Source organism: Ixodes scapularis, unplaced genomic scaffold (assembly GCF_016920785.2).
Source record: "Ixodes scapularis isolate PalLabHiFi unplaced genomic scaffold, ASM1692078v2 PGA_scaffold4__175_contigs__length_147842914, whole genome shotgun sequence".
Taxonomy (NCBI): domain Eukaryota; kingdom Metazoa; phylum Arthropoda; class Arachnida; order Ixodida; family Ixodidae; genus Ixodes; species Ixodes scapularis.
The window spans coordinates 121,322,631-121,337,934 of NW_024609879.1; the positions used below are offsets into that span (position 1 = coordinate 121,322,631).

General features: G+C 45.4%; 1 protein-coding gene across 1 annotated transcript; it reads right to left on the reverse strand.

Moving 5' to 3' along the window:
• Positions 1-2,392: 2,392 nt before the first annotated feature.
• Positions 2,393-3,136, reverse strand: LOC115310774 (the record flags this gene model as incomplete). The annotated part of the gene is made up of 1 exon (XM_040217120.3): positions 2,393-3,136. A coding segment is annotated over one exon (744 nt), but the record flags the coding sequence as incomplete, so codon positions are not given.
• Positions 3,137-15,304: the final 12,168 nt, after the last annotated feature.

Genomic DNA, 15,304 nt, shown 5'->3' on the forward strand with positions numbered 1-15,304 from the left:
TTGTTCCAAAACGCACACATGCCCTCATAGCTTCCAAATAACCATAAACTGAAGACTGAAGTGACTGCTACTAAACCCTCTGGTGTGTGGTCCGTTACAAGAAAACTCGGGTTGAAGACGCTCCATCCCCGCATTCCCACAGGTAACGTATGGCTAAAATAGATATTTAGCTATAAATAAGTGGCACGGTATTTATACTAAAGTAACTTTTTAAAGTCGCCTAAAGACTCGTGAAAACCATACAAGGGGACGTCTCTTCGGCAACATTGTATCACTAACAATAAATACCACCTTCGCAATGTTGCCAACGCACTGTGACCTTTCCGGAGAGGTGTTGGCAGTGCAACCCTCAACCTTTACATGTAAACAATGGAAGCGTTCACTTCCTATGTTTATACGCAGCTTGCCAGCTGTTGTCATGATGTGTACTCGCAACACACAGAAAGGTCGTTAACCGCTTGGGACTTTAGTGAACAGGTCGGCTAAAATTATAAAAGCCCCAAGATATCGGAAGCCTAGAGTCTCGAAAAAGATTGAAGTGGAAAACACAGCGCGAAAGACGGAGGACAAGTAGAGGGAGAACACACACTTCAAAAATGAAACGAGTTATTACTGATTAGAACGGCGAAAGCATTCTACCTCGTACAAGCATTCAAGTAAAGGCAAGTTTAAACACTGCCCATTGCTTACGACTGACAGCCTTGTGATCGCTTTCGACGAAAGAACACACCTATCGGGTAGACACATAACATTTGCAATTTCCACATATTTTCTATTTTTTCTCTCATCATAACTTCGTTGACTTGAAAACCTTTGACCAGCGTTTTAAACGTCAATATTTTACACCTAAATTTGATCTCCCAAATACTGCAAAACTCTGGTGAAATGCAGTTCCAGAGCCACCTCATGGATGGCGCCAGCATGCCAGGATATTCTCTCCTCGCTACATAGATCTCGAAAACTCGGTCGTAAGTAAACGCAAGTGGGTAAACCAGCCTTAAGTTGTGCATCTTTTAGTAACTAAATTCAACTTAATAAAGTTTATCTCGGAGCCTACCGTACACAATGTGTATATGCTATAATAGCAAAACAATTTGTATGAAACAAATTAAGGGATAATAAGTAAAGTTTGGAAATTAAGCTTCCGTGCGCAATGACACTCTCACACCGCACTAGTAATATCTAAATATCACATTTTCTTTCTTAATATTATTTGCAGAACGTATAAACGAGTTCAGCGTTTACAGTTCGGGCATGAAATATTGCAAATATTAAAGGTATTCCGATGAACATTAAAAAATGTAAAAAAAAACAACTTAAAATAATGGTTAAAAAAAGAAATTAGTAGCGTGGTAACAGTGCACGCCCAATATAACCAAATGAAAATTTTCCTATCTAACTATGCAGTGTGTCTTTTTTTGTGTGCTTCTTTGTTATGAAACAACGTTATACTGTATTTATTTCAGCTCAGAAGTCAGGACAGCCTGAAATACTGACCCAATCCAATCTTTATTATTCACGTGTCTGAAGGTTTTTGCGGTAAAACACAAAATATAAGATACATATACACCGTACATGCTTAAAAGTCATACACACGCTTAAAATTGAGGACACGTTTAAAATTCATACAGATGCTTAAAACGAGGCAGATTTGTACAACAAATGTCAGTGTTGCAAAACTTGGTGTAAAACAGGTTTGGATTTGTGACACCGGTGAAAACTTGTGATGAAAATTTGGTTAAAATACACTACGAATTCTAGAGCTTGTGCTAACAGGAATATGAAAGTGTAGAGAAGCGAGAAGAGTAAAACTGTATATGAATTCATGAAATAACTTTTGAAAAATCTTAACATCCCGGATAGACGTCCTGTCGTTTCACGAAGATCAGCCCGGCCTGAAAGCTCCAGTCGCCTACAGATCCAGGACGATGACTCCGACCGAGCGGAACTACTCTCAAACAGACCGAGAGGCGTTGGCCGTGGTGTCAGAAGTAAGTTTCACCAGTACCTGCATGAGAGACACAGATCACAAACCCTTGCTTGGGCTTCTGCATCACAGCAATTCCATCCCAGCGGTTCTGTCGCCACGCCTGCTCCGATGGAATCTGCTCCTGGGACAGTACGATTACGAGCTGGTCTACCGTCCAGGTCGGCAGATGGGCAATGCCAACTCATTCAGTCAAATCAAATCAAATCAAATCAGCTTTTATTTTCCATCACATGATGGGGGATACCAAGGGAAAAAGCTGCTTATATGCAGCTTGATGAGCCCCTGGCACCCCTACATGGCAGACAACGCAACAAGAGACCATTTAATGAACAAATAAATCTAGAAAAACAATACAATGTGCATTTTTATACAATGTTAATAAATCATAGAACGTGCATTTTTTTATACAATGTTAACGATGCTATTTTTATTAAGTGAAGTGATATCAATTTCTAGCGATGCGACATGATTTAGTAAGTGAGGAAGTGCATGTTTAATTCTTTGATGTCCAAAGTTCGTACGTGATCTTGGTATTTGCCATGGATGTATTTGACGGGTTTGATAAATTGGAATTTGCGAATGAAGGTCAGCGAGGTTCAGAAATGTTTCGGATTTACCTTTTAGGGCCGATTGGTACGTTAATATTAAGCGTTGACTGTAAAGTTTTGACACGTCGGTTATGGAAAATTTATCAAAGAGAGGCAATGATGGTGAGGTCGTAGGAACATTGGCTATTGCACGAAGAGCTTTTTTCTGCAGCACGCGGAACAAATTTAAGTTGGTTAAACCAGTGGATCCCCATATCAGATGCGCGTATCCTAAGACGGGGAAAAATAATGATTTAAAAATTTGAAGTTTGATATTGGTAGGTAAAATGTTTCTATATTTGTTTATTACTCCAACTATTTTTGAAAGTTTAGTACGAATATATTTAACATGTTCAGACCAGGACATGTTAAAGGAAAAAAATACACCCAGAGTTTTGACATTTTCAACACAATGAATAATATCAGAACCATATTTGAAAAGAAGGAATAAATTTGTTTGAGTTCTAGAATGTAGTTGAAATATTACAGCCTTGCTCTTATTAGTATTTATATGGAGGGAGTTAATTTCGCACCAACATTTTAATTTAGATAGAACAATATTTGCTTTGGTAACAAGATGTTCATAATTTTTATCAGAAATGATTATACTCGTATCATCTGCGTAAATTATAAAATTTACATCAGGGTCAATAGTTACAATATCGTTAATATAAAAAAGAAATAGAAGTGGTCCCAGAATGCTTCCCTGGGGAACACCAGAATTAATACCTAGCAAAGAGGACATATGGTCGTTGATTGAAACATATTGCCGACGACTTTGAAAATATGATTTTAACAAAGAAAAAGAAACACCGCGAAAACCATATAAAAATAAGTTATCTAAAAGAATACCATGATCAAGACAGTCGAACGCTTTACTGAAATCTAAGAATATACCGACTGTTGACAACGTTTCTTCTAAATTGTCCAGTATTATCTCTTTTTGGTGTAAGAGTGCACACTCGGTTGACCTGAATTTCCTGAAACCAAATTGAGAGTCAGTTAGGAGTTTATGCTTATTTGAAAAATTTGTAATTCGCGTGTGCAGAATTTTTTCGAGGCCTTTTGAGAAAATGGGAAGAATAGAAATAGGTCGGTAGTTCCCTATGCAATTTCTATCCCCTTTCTTGAACAATACTATTACTTTCGCGGTCTGCATACCCATGGGAAATATTCCTGATGTCAGAGCAAGGTTGTAAATATGTGTTAAACAAGGCGCAATGATATCTATGACAAGTTTAACAGGTTTAATATTTAAATTATCAACATCGCAACTGTTGTTGTTGCGTAAATTGGCCATCGCCGCATAAACTTCGTGTTCATCGGCAGGATAAAAAAATATTGTCTCAGAAACTCTTGGTATATTATTTCCTGCGTCACTACAGTAAGTTCCTGACCCAACGTTTACAAAATAATGATTAAAAGCATCTGAAAGTGCAGAACCAGATTTTTCTATTCCATCAATACTTAAAGATTCTATTTTAGTACAATTTGTTTTTTTACCTAAGAGAGCACCAAGCCTCTTCCAAATTAAGTCCGAGTGTTTCATACATTCTGAGTCAAAAAGATTGTTGTAGTAGCTACGTTTTGAACGCTTCAAATCTGCGTTCAGACGGTTTCTCAACGTCTTAAATTTTGCAAGCACAACTAAGTTTCGGGTCTTTAAAAAATCTTTATATAAGCAAGCTTTGATACGCATTGATTTTAAGTGATCCCCAGTAATCCATGGTTTGCGCGCACGTTTATTGTTCTTAAGTAGTTTCAATGGAAATGAAAGACTATAAATATTTTTAAAAACCTCGATAAATTTGTCGTAAGCTTGATTTACATCAGCTATGTCGAATATACTGCTCCAGTTTGTTGTCTCTATATTCCGTCTAAATGCCTGCAGTGTTTTTTCGTTGATATCTTGTAGATATCTCGGGGGAGGAGCCTTATTGGATTGAGTTTTTGATGACAGATTTTGTTTATGAATCAGCATGAATATAGGTAAATGATCACTTAAGTCCGAACACAGCACCCCAGCAGTAATATCAGAGCTTTCATGATTTGTGATAAACAAGTCAAGCATGGAAGAACATGATGTTGTGATACGTGTGGGATGAGATATTACATTATGAAGACTATTTGCGGACAACAATAATAAAAGTTCAGTCTGGTTGCACGATACATCAAGCATATCAATATTTAGATCACCGCCAAGGGTGAAATTGCACGTCACTTCAGTGATAGCGGTGAATAGCTTATCTAAAAATTCAAAGAACTGGGATACATTTCCCTTCGGTGGTCGGTAGATAACACAATACACTTCAAGGTTTTTGCGTATGCATAATGCTTCGTAGTCGTTTGTAATCATAGAAAATTCGGGTACAATCTCGAAACCAGTGTCCGCTATCAAAATGGACACACCACCGCCACGGTTTTGTTTGCGGTTCAAATAAAAATGGGCGTAACCTGGCAAAACAAAAAAATCACTGTCATCGCTATACCAAGTTTCAGTGAGCATTATAATATTAAACAATGGTTGAAACCTGTTAAAAAACAAACAAAGTTCATCAGTTTTGGATCGTGCTGACCTCACGTTTAGATGAAAGAGTGTAAGGCACTTCTGTTTATTCCCACGAATCAACGCGTTAACTTCATGTGGTTCATAAAAATGGTCGTGCACAGCCATCTCAAAGAAAAAAAAAAGTAGCTGTCATCTACATATTCGGAATTAGTTCCTGATTTTTCCCTCGACATCGCTAAGGCACGAAACCTTAATTACATCTGAGTTTTCATCTTTACGCGCGAATATCTTCCCACCAGAACACCACACAAACTTCCACCCAACCTTTCGTTTCTGCGCGATGGCCGTTCCTAGCAGTTTCTTGTTCAGGCTCGTAAGGTGTTCATTTATATAAATCGGAGAAACGGTCCCGCCAAAATCGAGAGATGCCGTAGTGATTCGCTTTTTCTTAGCTTTTTGTAGGATTTTATTTCGTTTCGTGCGTTGGATGAAACGGACAATTATGTTCTTTTCATTTGGTTTAAATGTGGCGACGCGGTGGCAGATGTCAATATCTGCATCGTCCACGGGTTCTTCGAGAAGGGCACCAATCCTTTTGACAATATCATTCACATCTCCTTCGGCTGGTACCCCCCTTGATCTCAAGATTGTTCGATCGCTGGTATTGTTCCAGTTCTTCTACTTTAGCGCCCAGTCGGCAGTTTTCTGCGTTTAGCTCCTGATTCCGTAATGTAAGCTCTAGGATTTCTTTTCGCAGTTCCTTTATGTCGTTTTTAATGGACATTACTCCGTCGCACGTGTCGCTGCAGTATTTGACGCTCTCTTTCAAGCTCCTCAAGTCTGCCCGTAGCTCGCGACGTAGATCTTCTAGCGCTTTTTCCATGATAGTCTAAGCGAAAAGTTTGTAATATCAGAATAAACAGAAACCGAAGTGGGCACACAATTTCAACAAAGCGACTTGCAGGCAGCAGCGACAACGCTTTTCAGAGCAATATTAACTGAGGAAAGAGCAGAAATATATGCACACCTGTAATATGGCAAGGCACGAAGTATGAACGATGTGTCGATGCGGCGCTGCGCTGCTGCCAAGTGCCGGTGGCTTGTGATGGTCCACTCTTGTAATCGTTGGTCCCTGGCGACGAACGAAGGCCGTACCAATCACCACTCAGAAGCCGATGACGTGGCTGTCTGATGCTGAGGCACGTGTGGACTTGAATGGTTTACTCGTGAGAGTGCAGTCCTCAAGGAGCGGGGGCCGCGGCGATCTGTAATATGGCAAGGCACGAAGTATGAACGATGTGTCGATGCGGCGCTGCGCTGCTGCCAAGTGCCGGTGGCTTGTGGTGGTCCACTCTTGTAATCGTTGGTCCCTGGCGACGAACGAAGGCCGTACCAATCACCACTCAGAAGCCGATGACGTGGCTGTCTGATGCTGAGGCACGTGTGGACTTGAATGGTTTACTCGTGAGAGTGCAGTCCTCAAGGAGCAGGGGCCGCGGCGATCTGTAATATGGCAAGGCACGAAGTATGAACGATGTGTCGATGCGGCGCTGCGCTGCTGCCAAGTGGGGTCTCGAAGTCCTTTGTCGGTTGCCTCTGCCGACAAAGGACTTCGAGACCCCACTTTTGGGGTACGTTCTCCTACTCGAGGCTGCTCCAGAGGTCCCAGTAGACACAGAGCGAATTGCTCGACTAACGAAGCAGAATCCGAAGCTTTGCCGCGTCCTCCGATGGATCAGGCATGGATGGCCTGACGAGAAGCCATCGGAAGAATTCTAACCGCACCATGTGGGCCGCGACGAACTCTCCGCATACCCCGACTGTATTCTATGGGGCAGGCCGTGTAGTTGTGCCACCTGGCCTCCGCCCCGCAATCCTTAAGATTCTCCATTCTGTGCATCCTGGCATGGTGCGCATGAAGGGGCTCGCCAGAGGCTACATCTGGTGGCCACGCCTGGACAAGGACATTGAAGAGCGGGTCCGCACCTGCGCAACTTGCCAAGTCACAAGGGACTCGCCTCCACAAGCTCCAGTGCATCCCTGGGAATACAGCTCCAGGCCATGGTCCCGACTGCACGTGGACTTTGCGGGACCCTTCCAAGGAAAGACCTTCCTTTTGGTCGTGGACTCGTATTCTAAGTGGTTAAAAGTATGAATTATGAAGTCCACGTCGGCAGCGACTGTCGTCCGCGAACTGAGATGGATGTTTGCCAAACACGGATTGCCGATGTGGTTGTCTCGGACAACGGCCCTGCCTTCGCGTCAGAGAAGTTCTGCGCGTTCCTCGTCCGCAACAACATCCGACAAGCATTAGTGTCTCCCTACCATCCATCATTGAATGGTCAAGCGGAAAGGTTCATTCAAGACACCAAAAAAGCGTTGAGACGCTTGAGGCGCCCAGACATCAATGTGTGCCTCACACGTTTCTTGTTTGAGCTGCATATCCTGTCAAGCACTTTGAAAGGAAGAAGCCCGGCAGAGTTAATGATGTCACGCCAACTCAGGTCGGCTTTGGACACCGTCCACCCAGATCATCAGCGCTACGTCGAGCAGCACCAAGAAAAGCACAGGCAGAGCAACAGAACGACAAGAGAATTCTGCCTCGCCGACAGCGTGTTCGCTCACAGCATTACGTCGGGACATCCACGCTGGATTCCTGCCATCTACTCTCACAGTGGACCAATCTCATATCAGGTAAAGCTGCAAGATGGCACATATTAAAAACAGCACGTTGACCACATTCGCCGACGAACGTCAGACATGCCGGACATTCCTGATACACTTGATCGCACTTCGGATTCTGGTGGCGCAAGCCTCGATCCACAGAAACTCGTGACAATGCCGGGTCCGCTGCAAAGCACAACATACTGGGAACGTCTAAGACTGAAACTGAGGAAACACCTGCCGAAGACAGAGTAATTCTGGCCACTGCTCCTGGGTCCCCCTTGCCCGCTGCTGCGCGACTTACAAATTCGTCTGAGAGCAACAACACCGCACCGACCGCACTTCGCCGATGAAGTCCGACAACGCGCCATCCCACCAATTTGAAAGAATTTGTTTAAGCGGGAGGGGTGTTGTGTATTCAAATTCTCCCGTCCCGGTCTTCGCCGAGGAGTGCGTATATTGGGGTACCCCCAAGTTTCACCAGATGGGACCACGCGTCCGGAGAGCAACGAACCGGGTGCATGTCGTTTTTCTTTTGCGCTTGCCTCGCGCGCCTGGGACGCCCCCACGAGACCGCGCGCGTCCCCGCCGAGCATAGGAGCAACCTCCACTATGTACTCTCCGCCAGCCCCACGGGCTGGTTTATATACTCTAAATAAAGTTGAGTTTGTACGTATTATGGACACAACACTGACGTTCCAAGTACTACTCATGCAAGATTCCAAAGGTTTCAATCACCAAATTCTGTACAAAAGTAAATGCAAGCCGGAAGTGCGCACCCGCACGAAGACAAAGTTTCTGACCAGCAGCAAAAACTTTGATAACCTTAATGTTGAAGAATGCACTGTAGTTGAGCAGACCACTCTACTGGACAATCACTTTTTGAGTGACACATTCTGGAAGGCCATCTCTACTATAATTCCTCTTTGGAGCTTGATTAATTAGTACCAAAAAGTGTTGACAACCTATCTGAGATCTCTCGAACCCCCAGAGATGCTCTAGGTGCCCAGGTCTCGTTCGTATCCCAGCTATGGGGGTACATAAAAAATGTATGCCGTCGCGAGTAGAAAATTACAGAGTCTCATGACTGAGGACTTCTTGGTTAAGCTAGAAGGAGATGGCTGTCGAATTAGTGGCCGGATCGCACGGACAGTTTTTATTTGTTGTAATCCGCAAATGTGTGAGTAACACACAGAATCCCAAGCAACATCATCTTCTGGGGATCGGTGATATAGATGAATATTATGTAGCTGTTCCAAAATCTCTTTGCTCGCTGTTCTCTGGGGCGAACAAAGTAACCCGGACTGGAAGAATCTCTTTTGATGAAGAAATTTTTCCAGTGAGTTTGCTTCGGTTCCGACCTCAAATATATGTTGTTGGTGCTCGGAATGCAGTCTGCATCAGCCTGTTATGCCTGTCCGATTTGTATGGCCAGTGCCAATAAACGCGCTAATCCTAGCTTGCGACAGAGCATTTCAACAGTTGACCCATGCTTCGAACAAAGGAAAGCCAAAAAAGACACTCCCCTCCAAATTGAACAACACGCTGCACACCGAAACAAAAGATCACGTGTTGCTTCTGTGGAGGACGCTTAACAAAATGCTTGTCGTGTGCAAGACAGATGCAATGGTAAAACAAATAACAATTGAGGCAAGTGCTCTTAGACACTTTCATTAGTCTCAGAAGCACCAGAACAAAGGGGTATGGTAAGGAATGAGTAACACCTTACATTCATATCCTCTGCCACCACGCACCTGCCAAACATACGCAATGCGAGTGTCTCGGCAAGCTTTCTAGTCAAGGGCTGGAAAAAAAGAATGACGTCTTGAAACGGCTTCAGTATACCAAGTCCAATAAATCTGAACCTGCCGGAGATGCGATAAAACTTTCAAAACGGTTAGAGCACTACGATTTTGAGAGGCCGATAAGGCAATATGTCAAGGCTGATGATGATTACCGTAAAAACCCGCGTATAATACGAGGTTTTTTTCTAATATTAGCAGACCAAAATTTCGCCCTCGTATTATATTCGGGTCCCACAATTTTTGGGGCTTATTTCGTGCACCCAGTTACGGTTTCGGTTTCAGAATATCGTGCAATAGAAACGCCTATCATCATCATCAGCAGCTGTCCTAAAAAAAAAAAAAAGAAGACATTTGCAACGGAATGTGACCATGTGACGACGCCATTTTGCGACAGTTCACAGTTCTGTACGTTCTGTACCACGTTCGCCAACCGACGCCAACTGACGAGCTTCACGATGCCAGCACCGCCAGCACCAAGAAAGCAGTACTCGGCCACGTTTAAAAGGAAAGTTATTTTGGCCGCCGAGGCCGTCGGAAACAGCGCCGCTGGACGACGGTTCGGCGTAAACGAAGGCAGCATTCGAGGCTGGCGGCGTCAAAAGGCCGCCCTTTTTGCGTGCAGCGGCACAAGAAGAAGTTTCCGAGGTTCGAAGCAAGGGTCCTTTCCAGATCTCGAGGAGGAGCTGACTGCTTTCATCAAAGATCAGCGTGCACAGCATCTGGCTGTAAACATCGAGCTTCTTCAGCAGAAAGCCAGGGAGCTGGCGAGAGGAAAAGGCATCCCGCCGACGGATTTCAAAGCCAGCAAGCACTGGGTTTCTCGGTTTATGACCCGCGCTGGGTTCTCGTTTCGTCGGCGCACGTCAATATCGCAGAAGCTGCCTGAGCGGTATGAGGAGCCCCTCATCTCGTTCCAGCGCCATATTTTGTCCCTACGGAAGGCTACGACGTTTCAACTGGGCCAGATTGGCAACGCCGATCAAACGCCAGTGTACCTGGATATGCCGTCGGCGTTCACTGTGCACGAGAAGGGCTCTCGTAGGTTTGTGTGCGGACTACCGGCAACGAGAAGACTCGGGTCACCGTCATGCTGGGTTGTACGGCGGACGGACGCAAGCTACCGCCATACGTCGTGTTTAAAAGGAAGACCCTGCCAAAGAATGAGAAGTTTCCTCCTAAAAGCGTCATTGTGAGGTGCCAGGACAAAGGATGGATGGATGAGACCCTCGTACTTGACTGGGTTAAGTCAGTCTGGTGTCGGCGGCCGGGAGCGCTGCTTTCGTTTCCGTCTATCCTCGTGTTGGACGCGTTTCGGTGCCACCTTGTAGAGTCGGTGAAGCGACTGCTGCGCGAATCCGGCACTGAACTCATTGTTATCCCGGGAGGTATGACATCTCAATTACAACCACTCGACGTCTGCATAAACAAGCCTCTCAAGGACCGTGTTCGGCAAAACTACGTGGAGTGGATGAGCTCGGGAGAGCCCGCGGTGACCCCCACTGGACGGCTTAAACGGGCTTCCTCGGCTACGCTGTGCCACTGGATCGCGGACGCGTGGGCCACCATTCCCGAAGACTTGATCGTTCGCGCGTTCAAAAAATGTGGCATATCAAACGCGCTGGACGGCACAGAGGATGACTGTCTGTGGGAAGAGATGTCGGACAAGGCGTCGTCCGAGTCGTCCGAGGAGAGCGATAGCGATGAATGAGCGCATGGTGCTAATAAAGGTTCTCGATGCAGGTACCTTTTGGTCGTATTATACGCGGATGAAAACTTTTTTTTTCTTTTCGCGGTTCCAAAATCGCCCCTCGTATTATATTCGGGTTCGTATAATACGCGGGTTTTTACGGTACTGGAACTGTGGTGGGATCCAAGCATCAAGAAGCAAAAGAGAGCGGCTGAGTCCCACACTATGTTCAAGTAAGCCGGATGACCTGGATCATGAGTTAATTACGCCCGGCGCATTACGGACAGAACTCAAGATCCGAGAAGTTTCAACATCGTCGAAAAACGCAAAGCGACTCCGGCTCATGTTGACAAACGCTTGGGGCTCAAGTTCGCACTCTTGGAACTCCTACTGTAGCAACATATTTTATAATATGGGCCCTCCTACATGTCGGCCGTATCTTTGTTATTTTCGTCTTGTACCTATCAACCTTCCTTTTATTTTCAATATTCATAGAATAGTTTGAGCTAAACTCATGAACTGTTTTCATACGACACCTTTGAGTTCATCTGTTCTTCACTCGAATGAGTGTCGTATGGTGTTTTTTATCACACCCACCGCATTATTAGTATCAAGAGAACATGTGTGCGTGCGCCTTAGTGTTGATTCCACTTCTATCTTTGAAATGAACAATTTGTGCGTACGCATATGACGTCATGGTTTATGGAACTGGCTTTTGAAAAGCAACAAACGCGTAACGTTATATCACTCGAATCAATCATCTTGTTATGAGGTCCAGAGAAGGAAATGAAAAGCCGGGAGGTATGTGGGCCTCCTATACGTTATCTAAAAAGTGTCTCTTGCTAAATAGGCTTTTTTTCTCCGCCTTAATGAAATAGATATACTCCGAGGAGTTGCTGAAGTACTGGCGAATGCAAACACGCACTGGCCTAGAGTGGGAAGTAAACAACAATTTGTGGGGCTCAACTGATATTCAATTTTGGAGGAAATATCTCGAGAAGCAAAGCCTATAAGTATATATATCGTGGAAAATTAATTTTTTAAATCACCTTTGACTGTGTTTCACCCTTTAAAATTTGCAAGCATTGGGTTATTTCTAGATGTTGTGTGTTTATCATCTCTGTTTACCGTATTTGTTCTAAGAAAACGTCAAAGTTGGCTGCTTAAAATGGGGCTCATGCCATCATAATGATTTGGCGGACGATATTTTCAGTGGTGCAATCAAGTATTATTACGCAGCCACTTGCAAACAGCTTTCGACGGCTGTCTTACAACAATGTTTTCTCATATTCAATGAAAATCTGCGTGTCTAACACCATATGTGTTGCTCTAAAGAAAGTGTTGTTGTGGCCGCATACTAAGTCTCGTTATGGCTGTATACTTTATACTATAGAAATAAACTTGCTCAAAAACCAGTACACCAGTTTCCTTTATTCCGCCAACGTGTGGGCATGTAGTACTGTATGCTTGTGGTATGCGTATGCGTATGGAGTACTGTAGGGATGTGGCAGTTGAGGTATCCAGCCTTCATTGTTTGTGGTAGTGTATGCCTTTCAAACGTGAGGATGACATGTTTTGAAGGAATTTCTTCGCCGTCTTTTCTGAGCATAATCCGTTTTATGGCAACGACGCCGGCACCTTGGAGTCCTTCGAGGAGTTCTTCCTCACTAGTGTGAAGGAAGTCATCCTCGGAGAGGACTCCACGGATGGTGTTCAGTGTGCGGTGAGGGCTCACTGATACTTACACATCAAGTATGGTGCTCAGCTTGAGCAGCACTTCACTTTGCTTTTTGTTATTTATCTCAACTCTGAGGTCTCCTGAGTGGAGTATCTTAGCCTTGTAGAAAAACCCTACAAGGTGTTCAAGTACTTTGGCTACAACAAATGGCGATAGCTTTGACACTGGTTTCTGTTCATCGAGGGAATGAACAATGAAAAACTTTGTGAAGTTTTCTACCTCAGGTTCTTTTTCGATAGTCTTGTGTTCAGGACAGCGCCTTTTAACGGCTTATCCCAAACGGGGTTTGGAAGAGAGGGGCACCATAGGAGGACAAAGAGTCTTTAGAATCCGCAGTGCACCGCCACCACCGACCCCAACAGCGGTTTAGGTAACGCACCATAACAAGGGCTTGGCTGGAGACGTTATGCTAACAATGCTGCCGGGAAACTATACCCAGGTGTGGGTCAAGACAGAGGTCTATTGCCACCCAAGGTTAGCCCTTGCCGCCAAAGAGGGGTGAAAAAGGAGCAAAAGAAATGAGAAGGAAGTGAAAGAAACAGGAAAGGTAAAAGCGAAAGATTGGAGGGGATAGCAGAAGAAAAGGCGACTAGACTGAATCATCCTGGCCGGGCCTTACCAGGACTCCCGTCTACGAGAAGCGGGGGCCGAAGTGGTGTATTGCCTCACCCGGGGGCCCCGAAGGGTCCAAACCTACTCCGGGCTCGGCTCGGCTCAACCACCAGGATGCCTTTTTCCCCGGACACGAGAAAGCCACGCACAGCCAGACGTGGGCGGGCAAACCCGCATGGCTTGGGGTCCGTGGAGACGCCACTCTCCAAACACCTGCTTCCACAGGTGCCCCCTGCGGGGACGTCGGATACGGGTGCAGCCCACAAGCCTTGCCAGATGTCGGCCAGGACTGATGAGGGGTTCAGAGAGGGTGCCGGCTGGACGCCCATCAGGCCAACCATCTGCCAAGAGGCCCAGAAAGAGGGCCCACTCCCTGCAGATGAGCATACGTGACAATGTGCCAAGTGCAAGACTGCACTAAAGGTCTTAATGCCTGCCACCTCGTCGGGATCAGATAGGTTTCGTTGAGCCCCATCCTGTGACCTCCCAGGTTGAGCTGGATTTCATAATGTGATTCAGCGTAGCGGCGGACGCCATCTTGACGAGACGAAAACGCGCTCAAATGCGTTCAAACGGCGCAGAAGTGACGTCATGTCACGCAACATTTTGAAAACCAATGAAATGGCCGCTTTTGCGTCGCGCCGAAGGGGCCGTGGCCAGGCGCTGTACGGGATATGGTTTGTTTATACGCGTCCGGGTCAGGTCCGGCGTGACGCACCAGATAACCATGCCATGGATGCTGTGCTCGTAACACCGGTAATACTAGGTTTGGATGGTGGCTCGTGTCACCTGTCGTCCTGCTACAGCGATCTGTTTGATAGCCACATCCTGTGATTAAGATCAAATCTCAAATGCTGCAAAAAGAGAAAAATAAAAGCGAAGAGGAAATTGCATTGCAATCGACATGACTAACAGCTGCCCGCTTTTGCGTGTTCAGTGTGCGTAGTCGTGTGGTGTGCGTGCTTTTCTAATCTTTTTGTCACGCTATTACTTTCACATATTTATCTGTTTTGTGTAAGTGAAGTCAAAGTTTTCGAATGCGGGACAAGCACGGTATGAGTAAATGGAAAATATGGAGGAAGGTCCACAAAGAGCATGACCGAGTAGTGCAAGAAATGATAGATATCAAAGCTCGGCGCTTACAAGAGGATCTCTCCAGCAGTTGTTGTGAGCATACATCGTTGGAAGGTGAGACGAGCCAGAATGTGACCAATGTGACGTAATCCTGCTCAGCCGACGTCAATGACATGGTTCTGCAGCAGAAAGACAACCTCGAGAGAAGTTTGGCACCCGATTTGACGCCGGACAGTTCTAACAGCGCTGATGCTGTCACCGGGTCTCCAGAAATTCTTCCGCCTCGCGACAGGTTGGCTTATATAGCACAAAAACACACCAATTTCACACACGCCAGCGTGAAAGACCTAGCCGCATTCTGCAGGGAAGAAGGCATAGACGTCCCAAGGGATCTGCGAACCCTCATGGGTACGCAGCGAACCACCCGAGTCAACGATGTTGGCTTTGTCCGTTTCGGTCTAGAAGAAGGAATTCGAGATGCGCTGAGGACACTTCCCGCGCCACATGAAGTCATCTTGCAAGGCAATATTGATGAGCTGCCACTTTTCAAGAGCTTGCTAGTGTGCTTCTGGCCCATCTTATGTAAGGTGACGAATTGTGGTCACTCGGCTCCCCTCATCGTGAGCTTGTTTGTTCTG